This window comes from Lytechinus pictus, chromosome 18 (genome assembly GCF_037042905.1).
Source record: "Lytechinus pictus isolate F3 Inbred chromosome 18, Lp3.0, whole genome shotgun sequence".
Classification (NCBI taxonomy): Eukaryota; Metazoa; Echinodermata; class Echinoidea; order Temnopleuroida; family Toxopneustidae; genus Lytechinus; species Lytechinus pictus.
In genome coordinates, this window is record NC_087262.1 from 22,691,334 (window position 1) to 22,713,041 (window position 21,708).

The 21,708-nt window shown below is 36.0% G+C and overlaps 1 protein-coding gene across 5 annotated transcripts in view; it reads left to right on the forward strand.

Annotated features, from left to right (window-relative positions):
* Window positions 1-21,708, forward strand: part of LOC129282092 (cadherin-23-like) — a 56,280-nt gene that overhangs the window by 16,084 nt on the left and 18,488 nt on the right. For all 5 annotated transcript variants that reach the window (XM_064113508.1, XM_064113507.1, XM_064113509.1 and 2 more), the window contains 14 exons: window positions 2,580-2,690; window positions 3,443-3,562; window positions 4,570-4,657; window positions 7,039-7,142; window positions 7,643-7,834; window positions 8,683-8,835; window positions 11,118-11,276; window positions 13,732-13,790; window positions 14,166-14,424; window positions 14,759-14,983; window positions 16,341-16,416; window positions 17,062-17,349; window positions 18,141-18,431; window positions 20,893-21,105. In XM_064113508.1, the coding sequence (XP_063969578.1) occupies window positions 2,580-2,690; window positions 3,443-3,562; window positions 4,570-4,657; window positions 7,039-7,142; window positions 7,643-7,834; window positions 8,683-8,835; window positions 11,118-11,276; window positions 13,732-13,790; window positions 14,166-14,424; window positions 14,759-14,983; window positions 16,341-16,416; window positions 17,062-17,349; window positions 18,141-18,431; window positions 20,893-21,105 (2,338 nt within the window). The remainder of the gene's footprint in view (window positions 1-2,579; window positions 2,691-3,442; window positions 3,563-4,569; window positions 4,658-7,038; window positions 7,143-7,642; window positions 7,835-8,682; window positions 8,836-11,117; window positions 11,277-13,731; window positions 13,791-14,165; window positions 14,425-14,758; window positions 14,984-16,340; window positions 16,417-17,061; window positions 17,350-18,140; window positions 18,432-20,892; window positions 21,106-21,708) is intronic.

Genomic DNA, 21,708 nt, shown 5'->3' on the forward strand with positions numbered 1-21,708 from the left:
CTTGAGGATCTGGCGGTAGTGCATGGTGCGTGTATGCCTAGGTTGGAGTCAGATAAACTTATTGTTAATTTTTCCAGAGGGACAAAGTAGACTGCATAACGTCAGCAATGAAAATAGACTATTTCATAGGAATCATTTTTCCTAGTAAATTTTTTTCTTCTCTATGTACGCTCACTAAAGGTGGTTTCAGACCGCCTCGAAGTTCGTCAGTTCCAGGTATTCTCTGATCGGGAAATTTACCCCGATCAGAAAATACCAGGTATTTTGGTAATGTGAAAGCAAACTACGCGTAATTTCCCCGAAAGAAAATACCCGCTAAATAGTAGGTAATTGGCGAAATTACGAGAACTTTCGCAGGGATTTTTCCAAGGTCGCAGGTATTTTGGCAATGTGAAAGCAATTTACGGGAACTTTTAGCCCAGCGTGTTGTTGGGCGCGGGCGCCGTGGGTGGCTGCTGGGCTAGTGGTTTTGAATCTCGCGCCTTGCCTGCTTATTAGACCATACTGCGCATGCTCCTAACTTCAGGAATTTATCCCGAAGGGTATGTTTTGGGGCGGTGTAAATGCAGGAATAATTAATGGGTATTTTTTAGCCTAAAATGTTCTCGTAATTTAACGGGGATTCTTGTGATCGAGGCGGTTTGAAACCGCCTAATGTAACGATCTTGATCTTAAGACAATTAGGGATTTAATAACAATATAATATCTGGCTGTATGCAAAAATTTCATAAAGTAGCTTTTACTTTATTCTGTCAATGCAGACGTTGGATTCCATTTTAGTCTAGGCACCTTAACATATATCAGGTTCATGGTATTGCTGAATGCAAGATTTCATGCAATGCAGCATTCCTGATCCCCCATTGTTCAGTCAATGCAGAATGGCTTGCATATACATCAGTACACTGGCTAAGTCCTTCAGGTGGGTGTGTCCCGGGGGCGGAGGGGGGGGGGGCACTCGCATATATTGGTGATACAGGGACGTGCCGCTTTGATGACCCCCTTTTTCATAGATACTCCGTTTGACAAAAGTTATTATTTATTATTATTATTTGTTTGGCATCACCTATGCCTGGGAGGCGAAAAGCGAGCTGATCACTGTGACCCGCAGGTCTCTCCTCCCGATATAACTGATTGGGGGAGTGCAGGTGGACCACTACACCGGGGTTTCCCCCTACTCTTATACGAATAGTGCAGTGGGTTCTTAACGTGCAAAGGTGGTGACTCTCCTCTACACGGGGCCTCCATTTAACATCCTATCCGAGGGATAGAGTTTTTTCCACTGTAACATAGCCTCTATGAAACATGGGAGAGACGTTTACACACAACGCACATGGCTTCAGTCATCCGCCCGGGGTGGACTCGAACCCACGATCTTTGGTTCGACGGGCAGATGCATTACCGACTGAGCCAACTTCGCCAAGTTCCGTTCAGAAGCCGCCAAGCCCCGCTCGCAAGACCCCTGTTATGAGACGAGCTTGCACCGTACCTAAAGTGCTGCGATCCCTGTTATTCACACCGCATGGTATATATTTAATTTCCTAAGACCCCATACTTTACCCTTGTACTCAGTTCCTTAGACCCCCATTTCAGAGTTTCGTGAGGCACACCCCGATCAAAAAATAATCTGAGTGCCCCCCCCCCCCCGGAGTGTGTCATGATGTTGTTTCAAGCCATGGTGATCCTTTGATACTACATCAACACCAGTGGTGTGCATCATTTACAGTGAGAACTTACATGTACAAACAGCTTTATGAAACACACACATGGATCCCGTAACACAAAGGTTAGTGATTAATCGTATGCTTGATTTTCACGACTAATTGTTGATTGTAAGGTAGTCAATGGAATCAATCATAGAAAAATGTTCTATGATCATTGCTAAGCTTTTAAGCTTTGTGTAACAGGCCACCGGTGTGATATACCCCTTTTAACCAGTGAAACTTTCATATTTGTACTATAATATTTGTGATTCCCTGGATATGTTCTTTTACCAAGTGTATATGTTTCTCATGACATTGATACATTATGAGAATTTTTTCACATATAAAGGATCGATGAGATCTGGGCATGTTATTTGGAACACTTTAAAAAATGTTGTCATAAATTTGTTAATTCCTCCCTGAGATGTGACATCACTATGATTGTCATAGTGGTGTTAGTATTGTCTTTTCTCTGTCAGATAGTTCCGACAAATCTTTTCATAGACAAAGCAATCAAAATCACTGTTAGTTCCGGATGGAAGCATTTCTAACCAATAGGAAGACCCAGGAATAAGCCAATAAGATTTAAGTAAGAAAGCCATTTACCTGAAAATAAGCCAGCAAGCTTGCAGGAATCTTGACCTGAATGCAGACTCCTCTGTGTATCCTGAAAGTATTTGCTTTAACAATCATTATATCAATTGTGGAAGTGGTTTACATGTGTAAGTCCAGGAGTGAGATAATTACCATGTAAACCTTCAAACATCATCTAATCACCACATTATAGTTATATTTTTGCCTGACTGCATTATAAATGTCATTGTCATTGTAGCACACTTCAGTCTTGACTTTGAGTTTCTTTTCAAATTTATTTCTTAGAATTGTGAAATGGAGGACTTCCGGGTAGACAGCACTTCAGGTGAAATTATAGTTGCTAAGAAATTAGATTATGCTTCGGTTGTGCAGTATACAGTCTGTGTAATAGCAGCAGTGAGTATATCACAAGTTTTATTAATTTCAGGAAGGGTTTAAGAAAAATAATGTAGGATTCTCTAAGTGAACTTATAGTTTGTGAATATCTTTGTGTTACCTTCTGTGAAGCTAGGTACATGTATTTGACTCCTGTGAAGCTGTCAGTTTGATAATTGATGGGTGATTGGCATGAATATATATTAAACTTTTGAAGTCCCCAGAGTTGCTTTGTTTAGGCCATTGAAAGTAAAAAGACAGTATTAGAAAAATCAATGTTTGGTCCTAATCATGGGCGGAAATCCCAGGGGGGAACAGGGGGGACGTGTCCCCCTTACTCAAAATAGTAGGGGGGACACAATATCAAATGTCCCCCTACTATTTGTGGTCTTTTATGATGGTAAGAAATACATCATTCAAAATGGGATAGATTTCCGCCCCTGGTCCTAATGGTAGTTAACAGCCTGATCATGGGAATTGCATGTTATAATATACAAATGCAGAAGGGGGTGCATATCCGGTATCTATCTTACCCTTTTATGATTTTTTTTCTTGTGAGATATATAGGTTTGGGGAGCAGTTGCTTCCTTTTGAGAGAGAACCATTGTTTTTTTCCCCTGTAAAATAATTTGAAGAAAACTTCCTACCTTTTTTCACTGACATCGACATTTTCTGTGTTTCAAAAAATGTGTGCCATGGGTTTATGAAATTCTAGACGTGTGCCTGTCCTTACCATACTCATGTTTTATAAAATGATTTACTATTTACTATAGGATGGCAGGGGTCTGGACGATAGCACAACAGTGGTTATCTCCATCAGAGATGTGCAGAACCAACCCCCTGTTTTTCTTGGTCAGCCTTACGATAAAACCATCCTGGAAAATGCCGCAGTGGTAAGTTAAATTCCAATAAACTGAAATATCACACCTTGTATCACTCCTTAAATAATGCATTAAATTAAATCAAATTTTATGAGGGCATCGTAGTCTAGTGGTTATGACTCTTGTCTTTCACACTGAGGGATGTGGGTTTGATTCCCAGCCATGGCGTGTTTGCCTACAGCAAGAAATTTATGCACGATTTGCTGGTTACTAGTATCTGGTAGGAAGAAATTCCTCAAATGCTTGACCGCCTAATTAGGCAGCGCAGCTAAAGCCGGGGTTATAATAGCATGCACTTTGTTTCCTTAGGCAAAAAGCACTATATAAATCCAGCTATTATATAAATTATTACATTTATGAAATTGAGGCCTTGTGTAGGGGAGTCAACACCTTAAGATCTCGCAGTACTAACAGTATAAGAATGAGGGGAAATCTGATTTTAGAGGTCCACCTTCACCCCCAAATCAGATATATCTGAAACCGGTTTGCTGTTTGCCTCTGATCCAGGTACAGCTTACACCAAACAAATTACAATAATGACAATAATGTTGCTATGTGAGTGGAATAGATGTTATACATGTAGTCAACCTTGCCTAATTTAAATCTGTTAGGAATGGGAGAATAAATAGTAACTTGACAAATGAACGGTTAAAAGTATAGAATACAAAAAGAAGATTACTAAAGAGACCTTTGACTCTGGCGATTATTGGACTTATGCAAGTTTGACTTTGGCAAGGTTGCAGTCTTTACTAACTTTAGTCATGATTTTTTACCAATCATTGAAATCTGCTTCCTATTCCTTGTTTCGTAATCTGATGATGCTAATTATCTCAAAATTATATTGCCAACCTTTCTTTTTTATAACATTTTGGGAATCAGGTTTATCTGGCATTAGCATATTGTCTAATATGGAATGGATTGCACCTTTATTCTTCATGTTATTTATGTATTTATTTTTGTACTCAATTCAAAATGATTTGTATGAATATTTTTATTGTGATGTATTGCTTGGCTTGCAGGATGATGTCGTTCTAACAGTTGTTGCAAACGATGGAGATCTTGGTGTGAATCCCAGGAACACAATAAATTACACTTTGATTGATGATGGTAAGACACTTGGGTCATGCACTGAGGTATAAGGATCAACTATAGGGTTGAGTAGTTGGCAAGAAATTCACAGGTTGTACATTGTAGGATCGAACCCAAAGATGAAACTGTAATCACTGCTTTATGGTGTGATATTCATTGTTCCATTTCCACCCTGAGTCTGAGGGCCTCTGTTAAAATTTCCTCTGACCCAATTGCCAGTTGCCTGAATTTCTTACATGTCGCTTCAATTTTGTTTTCTTGGGTAGACTAACACATACCCCTTAATAATATGGGGATTTATCTGCATTTATATGTAGTAATAGTAGTAAAATTATGGTCTTGTTGAGTGCAAAAGTCATTGGCAATTGATTGATTTGATGATCATTTGAATCCATCATTTCATTTCATGAATACTGTCTTTAGGCTTCTAGAATTCACCCGGCATCAGCAATTTACCCAAGATACATGTTGGGCATAGAAGCAAATACATGTAGCTGAATGAATTATGGCAATAATAATGCTTTCTTGTTATTGTACTGGTTAGCTGAAGGTAGATAATAAAAAAAAAATATTGGGCCAACAACAGATCCTTCTGGTAAACCATATGAATGGGAATGTTTTAGTTACAGTCCACTCCAAATTTTGACATTCTTTACCCAGTTGATTCTTGGCATACCTCCTTGGCCCCATAACATAAAAGTTTCTATTATGGTATCTTTGCTATCCAATGGTAACTACCATGGTAATGATCAATAAGCCAATCAAAATCAAGGATTCCATGACAGTTACCATTAGATAGCATAGTTACCATAATGGTAACTTTTAGGCAACGGTGCCTTCCATCATATTAAAAAAAAATTCTTTGGTGCCTTTTGCATGTCCAAATACCAGCTTTTCTTTCCCTACCTATTTATACCTACTAGTGTTGTTTGTTTGTGCCCTGCCAATATTTTATTGATTGGTCTTCATTTGTTCTGTGATATGATTGTACATGTAATTCTGCTTTAAGGACGTTCCACAGTTATGTTTGTGCGCATTATGATCTGCGGATAGTTTACACTCTGCGAGCTGACGTCACAATGGATGAACAGGTGATTGATTATCTGCGGGTATGAGCTGATTTTTCTCATCTTCTGCACCTAAAGTGCAGATCCGATGCATTATTTCATGAAGCTAAAAATGGAATTATTCCATGGACCATTAAAAAAAATTCTCTACAATTTCAAAATACTTTACTCTGCAGTGCTGCCAAGAATAACGAATATTATCCTGAGTTTGAGTAAATGGTAGAGTGGTTTTGATTTTTTCTTCACATAGATACAAAGCATTCGGCGCATTTTTGGTGTTTTAAAAAGCACATTTGCTCTAATAAAAATGCTAATAGTTTAAAAACAAGTACATGAATCCCTATTTTTTTAATGTTTGTACCTCTTAGGTATACCTTCCTCTACAACTCTGCAAATTTTGGTGAAAATGACATGGATTTTTAATAAAGTGCAGCATTTATTGTACCTTTGTAGTTTGTTACTGAAATTTTACATTTTTTAGATTGGGATTTTGTTATCTTTTATGTCATTTTTAAGAACCGACAGTGCTGTTAAACTTAAAATTGTAAACAAATAGCACTATGAATAGATTCTCCATTCTAACGGTACAATTATTAACTCTCTTGCGAAATTTGATGACTTTTTCATGTATTTTGACTGAGTAATAGAGGTTTAAACTCATTGTAGTAATCTTGAGCGGTCTAAAAATGCCAAATTCTTTTGAATGCGCAATTCTTAAAAAAATCACTTTGGGTGAACTATGAAGCTCTGTAGCAAAAAATCAAGCTCATGGACCTATGTTAATTTTTGCATATTTCGAATATTAAGGTTCTAAAGTATCTATGTGCAAAGTTTGGTGAAAATGACATGGATTTCACTTTAACTGTGGAACATCCTTAAGTGGATATATCAAGAGATGTTGATTTTAGCCTTGCATCTCATGCTTATCTTGTCCAAGTTCTGCTCCTTGCGAACAGTTTAACAAATGGATCTTGAGCACAACTTCTAACTTCTTTTTGAGAACAAGTTTTTCATTCTTCCTTTCTGTTAATTTTTCTTTTATTCTTCACCAACATTAATTTTCCAAAGTGGAGTATTTTTTTACTAGAAATGCTATTTATAGGTATTATATCATAAATATGCGATATTGATTGATTGAATTCATTTATTTTCCATTAAAAATATACAAAGTCAAGAATATACAAACAAACATTAAAAAGTATAAAAATGAGACATTATACATATGACGTATCATACACATACTTAAAAAAACAGTTCATTATATGTATATATATATTGGCATTGTGACAAAAGTAAACATCCAATCTCTACTCACTTCTGTTCTTATATTAGCTGAGGGCACATTTTCTGTGCAAACAAATGGAGATATTGTGGTAGAGAAGGAACTAGATCGGGAGACGGAACCAATAACTCAACTTTATACCTTGATCGTTCAGGTAATGTCATATTCAATCTCTCTGTACTCCGGTGGCGGATCCAGGTTTTCATGAAAGCAGGGGTCTAGTAGCTAGTTCACGAAGCTGTGGGTAAAAAGATTTGATAGAGAAATGTCTTAAATGGCAAGAAATAGTGAAAGAAATGGTTGTTGAAAAAACATTGACCAGACCCCCCACCAAAAAAAAAGAAAATAAATAAAAGCAAATGAACAAAAAATAACAAAATGAACATAATTATGAAAAAAAGTTATCACTATAAAAAAGAATATATTCAGCTTAAGAAAATCTGACAAGTGGAAAAGGAGAAATGATTACAGATTTAAAGAACTGGGCCCCACTTGATCTGCCCGTGTTGTATACTATATCTTCTAAATGTAAAAATTTCACTTTGAATTAATGAACCGTTTATACTGATTATCAAAGAAAACGGGATCATCATAATCGTTGATCATTGAAAAAAAATGAGCAAACTCTATTTCTTCTCTATTTCTACTCTGCAGGCAATTGAAGATGATAGCTCCCAGCCATTTGCACAGATTAATACAAACACATCAATCTACATTCGTCTCTCAGATGTCAATGATAACATTCCTACGTTCAACAAAGAAGGACCAATTGACACAATCATCCCTGAACACTCTCCACGTGGAACTCAACTTGATTTTGGTCTGGAGGCTTTTGATCTTGATTCAGTAAGTTTTTCTTTTCTTCAGTGGTTATATATGCTTCTCAGAATGCACAACTTTTCAGATTATTATATGACTATTTGCTCTGAGAGTACATTGTTGCCCCACCAATGATTTAAGAAATTAATGTATGGTACTCTCATAATTTCTGTCCTGACGCAAATGGCACAAGATACTCCTTACCTTCAATCTTTGGTTATTATCAATGATGCAGTAAGTTATCACAGATGATAGTTCGTTATAGGGGTTGCACATGTGCATACATACTTTAATCTATACTAATACATATTCAAGTGTAGCAGGTACTTCAGTATACATTCAGTATAGTACATATTCAGTATACATATCCATGCACAGCTGCTATCCATATGCTATAACATATATACACACAAGAAGATATTCCTATATTCCTAGACCCCCTTCCTATTCTGTTGTCTTTTCTTATCAAATTCCCTTTTAAAACTAGATTGGATGTTTATATGCCTCTGTTTACTAGCTGGACCTTTAAGTGCAGTGTTTCTGACGGTTTGTGACTTGGGGGTGTCGTGGTCTAGTGGTTACGAATCTCGTTTTTCAATGAGAGGGGCGTGGGTTTTCTGCAAGAAATTTATCCACATTGCGCTGGACTCAACCCAGGTGAGGTGAATGGGTACCTGGCAGGATTAATTCCTTAAATGTACCAAGTGCCTTTAGCAGCTGGAGCTACGTACAGCTTGGGTAATATATAGTGCGCCATTGAATAGGAAACTAGATAAATTGGCGCCTCATAAATGCTTTATTTGATTATTATTAGTATTATCATATTTGACTTGTAACTAACATTTCTAAACATATCATATTTGTCTTCATTGCAGGGTGACTCGGGGAGAATCATTATATCGCTTGAAGATGATGAAGGTGTATTCTATCTAGCATCACATACCATTTTAAACAGTGGGGTGGTTGACATTAGGGTCGATAATTCAACCGCATTGGACTTTGAAAGGATTTCCGAAATTACATTCCATGTGAGTATGCTTTAAGTATGATTATCATCAATGTTTACTGGTACAGACAGTTGGCATGGGGTATTTTTCAATTCATTTTTCTCTTTCTAATTATGTTCTGTAGTTCAGCGCTTCACAAACCTGTCCGAACATGGTATGTCTGATCAGTCTATGCGGGTAAAACAAAACTAGAGCACGCTTAGGTACCATGCATGTTGCAAAGCATGCACATTCACACTAAGATGGTTCTAATGTAATTGTCGGACATTTGCGAATGCAGATTAGTTCTCAAAATATTTGTTTCAAGTGTGATTCAGAGCTTTGTGTTCAAATTTCATGAAACATTTTTTCATCTAAATGGCCGTTTTCTTAAAATTTTGGTAGGTGGGCCTTGGAAAAAATCTTAGAGTCAAAGTGGTCCTTGAGTAAGAAAAGGTTGAGAAGCGCTGCTGTACATGTAGGTGCTTGCTACCTTCAGAATAAAAAAATGAAATTAATTTGTCCTAACAGAATTCTAAAGAGACTCGGCATCTGTTTGGTTAGGAATTCTTTTGTGTTTCATAGAGCTGTTTGAAAAAAAATTCTACATAAGTGTAAAATTAACTACTGTAGGTTTGTCAGAACATATGGGTCTAACATTCATTCTGATTTGCATCATATTCTAAATGTAACATACTCATTTGGTATTGTATAAATATGTTAAACACATTATTTTAAATGCAAAATGTTTGGAAAAAATTAACAAAAAAAAAAGAAACCTAGCCTAGTAGAAACACAGTCATTGTTGTTAAAATGTTGGGGAAATTAAGCTATACATGTACATTGGCAATATTTTTCACTTTATAGAGTATGCCCTTCGTTTTTAAAATCATATGTAACTTTGAGATCAGCATCATGAAAGACTTGATATGTCCTCATTTCATATCTACTTTAGATTTCCTTTCATTGAAATATGTGTTGGTGGAGCGATTTGTCTGTTTAATTCCAATAACAAACAATTAGACTCTGGCTTGCTAAAAGAAAAAGTTGTATGAATTGTGGAGCGTTGTGGCCCAGTGGATTAGTCTTTGGACTTTGAAACAAAGGGTCTTGGGTTCGAATCCCAGCCATGGCGTAATTTCCTTCGGCAAGAAATTCATCCACATTGTGATGCACTCGACCCAGGTGAGGTAAATGGGTACCTGGCAGGAATTTATTCCTTGAAATGCCATATGGCGCTGTAAAAGGCTGCAGCGCTAGAGCCAGGGTAATAAGATCCAATTAAGTGCATAGGGACGCATTTGGCAGTGATATGCGCTATATAAGCATGTTGGTATTATTATTAGGCCCTTTGTAGCCTTTCCAGAAGTTTGCCAGACAATTACAAGTAGGGCCCCCTCTTGGTCATAAACGGGAGATTTAGAGGTCACACCTGTAAACATGTCCCTGTAGACACGCGTCTTAAATAGCATGTAAGAAAAATCTATATGAAATGGGGATTGAATGAGGGGGACTAAATCTTATGTGAGATTTCACATTCATCAAATCGTGTGTTCACCACCTGATTCAGGAAATGAATCAACCTGTATGGAAATGTCTCGTGGAAAAAAATCTCATTCATCACCTGAAAAAAATTAATATAATTTTTTCCTTCTGCTTGTAATTAGTTATGTGAAAGCTCTATTGCTTGATTTTTTTATGAGTAAGAGTAGATTATGGTGTGCCAATTTTCAATTCAGCTTATGACTTATGACAATATGACCAATAAACAAGTTTTGCCTCGGGCCCAAATACTTTTCAGAAAGGAGGAGGAAAAAGCTTTGGGAAAAAACATACCCTAAACACGTTTGGCTAGTCGTAAAAAATAAAGCTTTGGTAAAAAATGCTTTAAATACGTTTGACCCTGCAATTTGACTATTGACCAGTCTTTCAAAACCACTTTGTTTGGGAAAAATCATTGTTTTTAAATACCCTATAACGAGTGCACGCGCGGTCCGTGTCCAAAACTGAAAAAACACCCCTTTGAACATGTTTTTTTTTGTCACGCATGTGTACAGCAATATATTTGACTTGCCCTGGGATAATGAGGATTAATGCCTTACCAAAGGCCACTAGTGCACCAAATGGGAATCAAACCCAGGTCACCGGAATCCGTACTCCCCGCTCTACCGATTGAGCAATCTCAATCGGGTAGACGGACAAACATGTACTTTACATAATTGCTCCATCGAATTGTTCTAGACTTCTATAAATTCAATTGTCTAATTTCTGCGAGGATTTTAGTTTTATATCCAATTTTGAAATTTTATTAAATTTTTTTTCAGATAAAAGCTTCAGACTCTGAGACTCAGAACTCCAGTGATATCACAGCTGTAGTGATCTTGACAAACATCAATGACAACACTCCAACATTCAGTCAAGATCAGTATGATATAGCCTTACCAGAGAACTCCCCTGAGGGCACCTTTGTTATCCAGCTGGAGGTAAGATAGTGACATAACTTTCTCCATTTGTTTTGGACACTATCCCTCAAGATCTTGGAGTCCATATCCCATCATAGTTTGAATAAAAAAACTCAAATATGGATGTAACATGAGTCAGAATTGCAATTATTAAATGTTGCATTTAAAGATAAATGCCAGTTGTGGTAACGATTTCAAAATGAGTTCGTACAGAATCCAATGAAATGACCACCAAAGTGTCTGTTTGTATAAATAAAAAATATGTGCCAAAGGATTCTGGAAGAAATTGTGTAATTGCTGAGAAATTAGCAAATAAGCATGGGATTAGGGTCAAGCGCCGGGCTGACATTCAAAGCAATAATAATACACTGTCCCACGTGCGCTTATCTGTGTTGATGATCTTCAGTGTGAACATTTTTCGGCATAGATTTCAAGATTTCACAAAGTTCAGATTATGTAACTGAACCAGATCTAGATCCTCGATGATATAGTGACAATTAAGCCTTGCTTTACAGACTTTCTTGTGAAATCAGTGTTTACTGCAACTACTGGAATTTATCTTTAATGTTGCCAATTTGCATTATAAAAAGATTTTGTTTGCCTGATGTATAGCCGACAGTGGTTGGTGAAATGTCGCGACTACAGAGAATTGTGAATTTCAACTTTACAATTTTCAAAAATTTCCAGTAAAAGATTTTTATCTGTTTGATATTTCAAGTTTACTGGATGAACCATAATATTCATGGATTTAGGGATTTTATTGTTTCCATTGTCTTGCCAATTTAAGGAGTGCACCTTGATTAGCTTTATTTAAAAAGCTATGAGTTTATCTGCAAAATTCTCAACCATTCTTAATTTGGAGGAAATATTATGCATTTGGGCCATTCTGAGCTCTTGAATTACTATTATAGTTTCCTGTTTTTCTTGATAAATTGAACAATCCTATTAGGAATACATGTATCAGGTCTCCCATTTCTTCATGCAGAAATCATCCATATTTTCCGGTTTAATAGGTTGGGAGGTCTAAAAACTGTCCTTTTTAGAAGCAAATGATAATTATCACTATTATTAGTGAAAATATCTACCATTCAGGCATTTAGTGCCAGGAGTTCACTGGGCTAGTGCCAGTTGGCCCCAGTGCAAAGTGGCTGTGGCGCCTAATGTTGCCAATAAGGTGCATAGTGGCGTGCAGTGGCTCAACCTGCCTCCCAACTGGTGCGTGGAGGTGCATAATGGCACCAAATTAATTTTAGGCGCTGTTACGCACCTCCATGTGCCAGCATTACGAAAATACTCCATTTGAGGCGTCACCGCAGTTCGGATCGCAAACTGCGGTTTTAGACCCCATTTTTCATTTGAAACTCTCATTTTTCATTTGAACATTTCCAAGCCCCGATAAACCCATCTTGGCCAGGTAATCCTCATTGTCTCAATTTCACCTCCACACGCCAGTAAAGCCAAGGACAAAATGATAAACAACAGCTGTGCTATTACGTAAGACTTCTCTGCCTGTAGAAGGACCTCCGGAATGAAATTATTGTATTCGATATTTAATCACGTTTCCAAAGGCATATTGTATTCAGACATCCAATACTAGTCCTTTTTCAATTTCGAACGAAGAAAATCGACCTCAAAATAAGGAAAATAAGCGAATAAAAATTACAATTTGCTTTGCATGCAGGCACCGCCCTCAGCGCTGCGATGCATCCCATAGTTTCTGTCCGTCCAGCAAGAAAATATGGGATGCATGCCGTTCACTCGCGCATTGATACAGTCCTAACGTTCGGAAAAAAAAACAGCCAGACAGAAAGAAAGAAGGAAAGAAAGAAAGAAAGAAAGAAAGAAAGGAAGGAAGGAAGGAAGGAAGGAAGGAAGAAAAGAAGAAAGAAGAAAAAAGTTGTACTTCACCGCGTGTATACACGGAACTCCATAGCAGGCTCTTAGACACATTGCAATCCATCGTGTGTGGCCCCCTGCTGTGACTGTATGTGCTGGGCTGTCCTGTTATCTTCGAACCGAGGTCAAGAAACAGGTGTTTTGATACTTAAATTGCTTGCTGGGGGCAGTTCGGGCTTATAGTACTTGGAGAAGAGAATTGGTGAAAAAGAAACTGGGGTATAGTGTTCTCAAATGGAGGTTTTTCGTCATGAGTTGGGAAGCAGTTTGAGCCACTAGTGGACTCCTGGCATAAGCCTCTTTTATGATTGCTACATTTTAAATCTTTTGTGTTTTAGCTTTTCAGAGCATATAGTTCAAGAATAAAAACTTTGAAAATTTTCAACATCTGCATCAATATCATTGAAATATTCTTGCTAGATTATTTTCATATTGTGGGTATAGATATGAATTGGGCACTAAGAACTGAGATATTTCATGAACTGTGTTAATGCAAACTATAAAACTGATGAGATATTAGAACTTTCTTCTCAAACCATTTAAAGATTATTGTCTATCATGTTTCATTTTATTGTTTTAGGCTACAGATGCTGATAAGGACTCTGACTTGAACTATGAACTTCTAGGCTACAACAACGGGTAAGTGTCATTTCTCCTGTGGTAACAGCAAAGTCAGGGTGTCATAATTCAATCTTCTAAATGTTCTGAGGCATACACTTCAGTCTCCTTATTGCTGGTTGTTATTATCCTCTATCCATAAGAATATATTCTTATTTTGTGATGTTGCCGTCTTTTATTTTGTTTTCTAATTCTATATGATAATAATATGTTGTATTTATATAGCAATTTTAATAAGGCTTTTAAAGTGCTTTACCGTGTTATTATTAAACTCAAAATCATAATACTAATTAGTGAACATGTACATTTCATATCACAATTTCTCAATTTCAGTAGCTTTTAATTGTAGCTTGTAGCTCGCAATTAATTGTAAGTCTTGTAAAATCGCTCTTGCAGGTGGTTTGCCATAGATTCCTCCTATGGCAACATAACTGTATCTGCAGATGCTGAATTTGATGCCGAGCTATTGAGTGTCTATTTTCTAACATGTGTGGTCAGTGATGGAGAAAGGTTGTCTACAGCTCTGCTGAATGTTACCGTAACTGACATGAACGATAAAGCTCCTGTCTTTCAGTCAGAAGACTACTCTGTTACCATTCCTGAATATAATTTAGATGACTTGGGTGAACAAGAGCGTCAAATTCTACAGGTTGTGGTGAGTTGAATACTTTATTAAGTATTACTCTAAACCAGGATCTATGGTAGATCCGTGGTTTTACAATGGAAGCTTAGCGTGACACAAATACTTTATAATCGGTATTTAATTTATGTTAGCGGCAATTGACTAGAAATTGAAATTCTAATTGTTTACATTACCAAGCATGAAAAAAAGAAAGAAATGCAGCAAACATATGGAATCTACAGTGTAAGCAACATTTTTGTATGTTTGGTTTCCCTCAATGTTAGCACAGAAATGCTCCTTTAAGTTAAAACAGACTTCCGAATATGGGCCACTGTGTTTAATGTAATGTATTGTCTTACGGTTGCAGGCAACAGATGCGGATAGCTATGAAGTGAACAGGGTTTTGACCTACTCCATTGAGAGCGGGAATGAGGATGGAAAGTTTGATATTGATTCCACCTCTGGGATGATATTTAGGAATGCTAGTATAGATCGTGAAACAGAAGCTGCAACCTATGAATTGTTGGTAATGGCAACGGATAGTGGATCACCTCCGTTGAATGGCACCACTGATGTGATTATAGCAATTGAGGTAAGCAATCAATTCTCTATATTTACTCCAGACTTTTTTGAATTTGAGTTTGAATTTGAATTTATGAATAAACTTCATTCAGTTGACATGAACATTTATACAATGATAGCATGGAATAATTCTAACAGGTTTTTCTATATACAACAGTAAAATATCAGATTATTTTTATCACAAATACCGTTTTCATGGATTTCCAATGATTTTATTTATTCTGCCTATTTAAGTACATGCAATACAAAAGGTGTCAAAATTTGATATATGTAATTCAAACAGCATTCATTACAATCATAAGTGATAAAGTGAAACAAATATCTAAATTGATTTTCAAATACGCTATAAAAAGGTTGAAATCAAATAAACTGTCTTGATTAATCATAGTTCACTAACATTGAATATTTGAAAAAAAACCTAGAAAGTAAAAAAAAAAACCTGTCATTTTAATAAAAGCAACAGGGTGCTTATAATTTCAAAAATTGAAAGGAGGTGTAGAGATTGAGACAGAGAATAGCCAAAGAATCAAAACTAAAAACAATTATCACCCGTATCAGACATCTGAGCTGGTCATTTACAAAACCGTATTGCCCTACATTTTCTGAATATCGGGAAGGGTATATAGGTATATTGTTTGTATTTTCCTCGGTCTCAATGTGCGTATTTACTTTGTATGCAGAGACGACGCAAAATATACCTTTGTATTTTCCCTGGTCTCACATCCGGGCATTTGTGGATGCGTATAAACAGATACGCTTCATAAGGATCCGCGCACCAACAGTATACGTCATAATAAAGACAACGCTGGATCCGAGCGCTTGCAAGTATGTCATAATGGTAAAGTGCAGAGCCTAGACCAATATTAACATGACACAATAGAACTTTATTTTTAAAAGAAATATCCCCATTATCATGATTTTTGCTCTAGATATCTGATTTGGATGATAATAAAAATATTGACTGGCTCTTCTTTCGGGGAACATCAAATATATTGCCCTTAAATGACCCATATTGCCCTCGTCTAAAGACTCGGGCCAATATGATTCTTTTGCTGGCAATATATTTGATGTTCCCCTCAAGGCCAGTCAATATATAATTATAGCTGACTGAACTAATGAGATATGGTTTTAGTTTGATATCTTAAACCTGACCTGAATTGATGTCATGGTCAGTTTTCTCCTTGGAGTTGCTCATTAAGGGCCCATTATGAGCAAAAGCCATTCATGAGTTCATATCTAAATTTCATGGTAGGATGAAGCAGAGGTTTCTGAGAATGCTTGAATGTGACTGATGTTAATGGGAACATTTGAAGCAATAATATTTTTTTTCAATTTTTGTTGTTGGTCTTTTTCTCTTGCTCTTGTAGGATGTGAACGACAATGATCCATTATTCTTGGAGGATGTTTACACTGCAGAAGTTGCAGAGAATGCTGCTTTTGGAAGTAAGTTTTCTGATGTCATTTCACAAGTGTTAAAATCACTCTTAATGGGTTGTTTGAGTATAGTACGGTTTTATATATTTTTCTCATTTTCTAATTTGTTATAAAATCGACTGCATTTGATGTAATGTTGACAGCTTTGTTGTGCCGTACACAGCATGAGATATTGTGTTGATAAGATTTTGTTGTTGTAAATTTACGCACTAGAAGATTTACTATGCAAACCTAAGGTATTTATTTATTTATTAGAACAAAAGATCAGCATAATACTGTTTTTCATCAAAGACCTGATGAAAACGTAAAAAACAACATAAATCATATAATACATGAAAATAAAGTCAAAATCTAAGTCAAAGATAACAATACTTAGTAACATAAATAAAGAAATATTGTTTCTTAAATGATAATATGAATCAAACTAAAATATTTTAAGTTATCAAAAGGGAACAGTTACTAATGATAAAACTACTAATTGTATAATTTATTCACTGATAAAATCACTGAACAATGAAATAATTATGGCATTATAGAAAATTGAGTGAAACAAAGGCAATCGGCTAGAAATGTATGTCTAAACTATAACATATCAAAGGGATAAGATTACAATAAAGATTTAATGGATCAATGGAATATTCTCTTTATTTACAGCGAAAGTGGCCAACGTCACAGCAGTTGATGCTGACGTCGACAGCCTGGCTGTGCTGTACACAATAGAAGAAGCCAGTCCATTTCTGGTGAATCAGGAGGGAATAATTACACTAGGTGGGACCGTGGATTACGAGGTACAGATGACGTACAACCTCACCGTGACTGCTACGGATCGGGAGGACACATCCAGACAAGACTCCTGCCAAGTTTTGATAGCAGTAGTGGATGTGAATGATGAAAGTCCAGTGTTTAATACAACCTCACCTTCTTCGTTGTCAGTCAATGAGAGTATGTATTCACTGCCCTTCTGATCGAAGGGAGGGGGTGGAAGGGCTGACCCCCCCAATAAAAAAATGATAATAACAATTAATTTAATAAACAAAATAAAAAAATAACATTGAAAATGAATAAATAAAGGAAAATAAAATAAAACGAAAACAGATAAATAAATAAATAAAAAATTGAAAATGAAAAAATAAGTATAAATGAATAGAAAATAAACAGTTTCTGTCTATTTTTAGTAAAATCATATTGTTTGTATTTTTCCATATTGATTTCATTAAACTGCTTTAAAAAAAAATGGCTATTTGATCTATAACAGAATTATAATTATCTATTGATTACAATATTGATGATTCTTAGCTTGCTTGTTTTGCTGGCTTGCATATTTTGTATTAGTAGCCTTATACTTGCAATCCGAAACTCTGCATTTTCAATGTATTGCCTATATGCAACAATGTATGAAGTATATGTATTTATACACTGAAATGAAGATGCCATTCAACATGCTGTCTGAGTACATTATTTCAATGTTTATTTTACATAATCCAGTCAGTGTTATGACTATTATGTGTTCATCATTTAGATTTGAAGGTAGATGAACTCCTCTCCCTCCTCCCAGTACCTGCAATGGCAGTGACATTTCATGAAGCCGTTTGTCAGCAATTTTCCATTGTTGGTTGTTATAAGCTACTGAAATCCTTGCATGTGATTGGCTGAAAGCATATTGGTCAATGACTTTCATTAACAATATGCTTCATGAATCACTCCCCAATCCACTGATCATTTTCTCTTTACAGGTGCTACATTTTGTGATAGCCCTACTGGATCTGATGACTGCGCAGTTCTAATCACTCTGGAAGCCTCAGACCCAGATACCAATGCAGATCTGAGCTTTTCCATTTCAACGGTCATAGGGTATGATGAGAATAGCAAGATGGTAGAAACTAACTTTTCAAGCCAATTTGGAGTGGTCAGTGGGACGGGCGAGGTCTTTGTCCGGACAGAGCTTGATCGAGAAACTGTTCAACGTTTTGACGTCACCGTAGGGGTCAAGGATTTAAACGCAATGGGAGATCAGACTGACTCAGGTTACTAAGATGCTTAATTTCATTAAAGCATTTTTTTGTAGCCCTGCTATGTTTGCAGATTTAAGCAAGCAAATGCACCGAATAATTCACACAAGTAATATATCATGGCTTTAAGCAAAGATATAAACATAGGTGTTGGTTTTTTCAGATTCAGATTTATTTCCAACAGAAATAACATATTGATACAAATCGTTTTCATACATTGTAACAAATATTTTCGATACAAATCATTGTCATTATAATCATAGTAAAAAACATCCATGATAATTAACATATAAAGATATATACAAAATGTGGTGCATTTCGTAGACAAATTATAATATATAATTCAAATAGAAAAAAAAGGTATCTGTGAAAATAGGAGATTCACTCAAAAGCAAAGCTTGTATAATGTGAACCTCCCTCAAGGAAGAGAAAAGAGGAGAGAGAGAGAAAAAGAAAGAGGGGGGAGAGAGAAGCAATGGTTGCTATTTGCCTACGGAGAATTACTGAATAGATTAAAAAGAACAAGATAACCCACAGAACAAGACAAAACTAATAAAGACTAAAATACCATGAAGAAAAAAAAACAAGAACAAGAACAGGACGACAAAAGGAGAAATAAACATAAATAGAAACAGGACGAATTGCGACCGAAATTAGAGAATAAAACAAGATGATAAAGACTAATAAAAATAATTTGATGTCTGAGAGAGGGTGGTAACGAGCGGGAATTAGTAATGAAGACCTCGGTAGGATTTAAGTAAGAAGTCTTTCAGTTTTTTTTTAAAAGAATGTATGGAAGGGCTGTTTTTTATGTTATTGTCGAGGGAGTTCCAAAAACTAGGGCCATTGAACATAAATGTACTCTTTGCCAATAAAGTTCTAAAATGGGGTAAATAAAATTTGTTAGATTGCCTCGTAGGGTAATTATGAAAAGACCGATTAAGAGGAAACATAGAATCAAATACACGTGGAAGGATATTTTTGTTAAATTTAAATTTAAATTGCCCTAAATGAAATAAGTATAGGTCGCTTATCTTCAGCAATTTGCTGTCAAAAAATAGTGGGTCAGTGTGTGAACGAAAAGCTGAATTATGAATAATACGAAGGGACTTTTTTTGCAGTAATAACAGTCTATCTAAAATGGTTTGATGGGTGCTGCCCCAGGCAAGTATCCCATAATTCAAGTAAGGTAGGATTAAAGAAGAATATAGCATTAAAAGTGATGACGACGAAAAATGATATTTCAATTTATTGATAATGCCAATATTTCGCGAAATAATCTTACAAGTACAATCTATGTGGTATTTCCAGGAAAGCTTATTATCAACCGTAACACCGAGAAATTTTATGAATGTGACACTTTCTAAATTAGTGTCATCTAAAACAATGTCCATCGGAAGTGTATCAATGGAATTGCTAAATAGCATATATTTAGTTGTAAGTAGATTAAGAGACAATTTGTTGGATCTTATCCATTCTGTGACTTTTAAAAGTTCATTATTAATAGTATTTACTAAGGTATATGGATTTTTATAGGAATAAAATATATTGGAATCGTCTGCAAAGAGTATAAACGAAAGGACATCAGATGATTTACAAAAGTCATTAATATAGATGATAAATAATAACGGGCCTAACAAACTGCCTTGCGGGACTCCACAATTAATAGATTGCATGTTGGATGCATGACCATTCAAAGATACAAATTGACGTCTATCAGACAAGTAGCTTCTGAACCACTCCAAGGCCTTCCCTCGCACCCCATAATGAGAAAGTTTATGTAATAAAATATCATGGTTAATGGTGTCGAAGGCCTTGGAGAAGTCCAGAAAAATGCCGACTAGGTGTGAGCAATTATCAAAAGCGTGGGCCACTTTATCAACGAAATTCAATAATGCATGTTGGTGGGGGGGGGGGGACAAGGAGCACGCAACTTAAAGTAAGGGTCATGTTCAGATCAACATCACTTCATGTTGGGTTGTCAGTAATGCAACAAGTTTCATTTTCTATACCTAAAATATGTATGGAGTTCAGTCCAGCATCCTGATTTAGGCACCCCATCAAACACCAACACACAACACCATGCTTGAAATAACCAGTGGTTCAGACATCTGTTTACAAAATGCTACAGTATATTTCACGGCGCCTCGTAAGAAAGTGTATTGTAATATTATAATGAGATTGTGTTAATCATTAATCCTGAATGACTATGTGTTTCCACACATTGATGGATGCTTGTGTTCCTATAGTCAATCATGTTTATAGGTGGTTTGCTACCTCATACATTTTTCTAACACATGCTTCACCTTTCATCAATATGGTATACTGTTAGTATAGCCTGTTTATCCCACTGCTGCCACCATTAAAGCTACATCATTAAGTTCTTTGAGATGGAGATTTATTTTATGGATCCTTATAATCTTGAATCTTAACTGATGAATTGCTGAAAACCCCAACCTCTATTCCATACCTCCAGCCGAACTTGTGATCACAGTGTTGGACGTCAACGACAATCCTCCCGAGTTTATCGAGCTCCCAGATAGCTTCACTACTCCAGAGACTGAACAGGTGGGCATGGTAATCTCTGTGGATATTCTCGCTGATGACATAGATGCTGGAGAGAACGGCAGGGTCATCTATGGGCTTCTGGATGATGCTGATGGCCTTGTGAGGATTGATCCTGACACAGGTTTGTTAGAAACTTGACAGACAATCACTTTGATTGTTTGTGAGAAATACTAAGGGCAGTCTCAAGTCTCTTAATAAAGTTTTAGAAAATATGTGAATGCTTATGACTCTTATCTAAAGTAGATGTTTACTCATGACATGACAGACACACTTAACCTAAATCTTATGTTACGTTTCCAAGAAATTCATTTATTTATTTATTGATATATTCATATTCCACAAATCATCAAAGTACAATTCGTAATAAATCATTTTGACGATGAAATGAAAAAAAAACGTACCAATGAAATGAAAAAAAGTGGAGGGGCCTACTAAAAAAGCAAAGCTTGTAAAATGTAGACCCCCTATCAAAATTTTATACAAGGGTAATATGATATAAGTAGAGTAAAGATAATCAGCAAAATTCTATAAATTTATATAGATATAAACACTGTAACACAAATGTATATACACTATATACAAAATTAAATTATCACAGGAAAGATCAATTTTCATAGGAGCAAATGTCAGTTGAACTATAATTGGTGCTAAGCTTGCAGTTTTGTCCAGATCATAAACTGCAATACTCTTGTCTTGATGTTATTTCCAAAGTTTATCCTTTCTG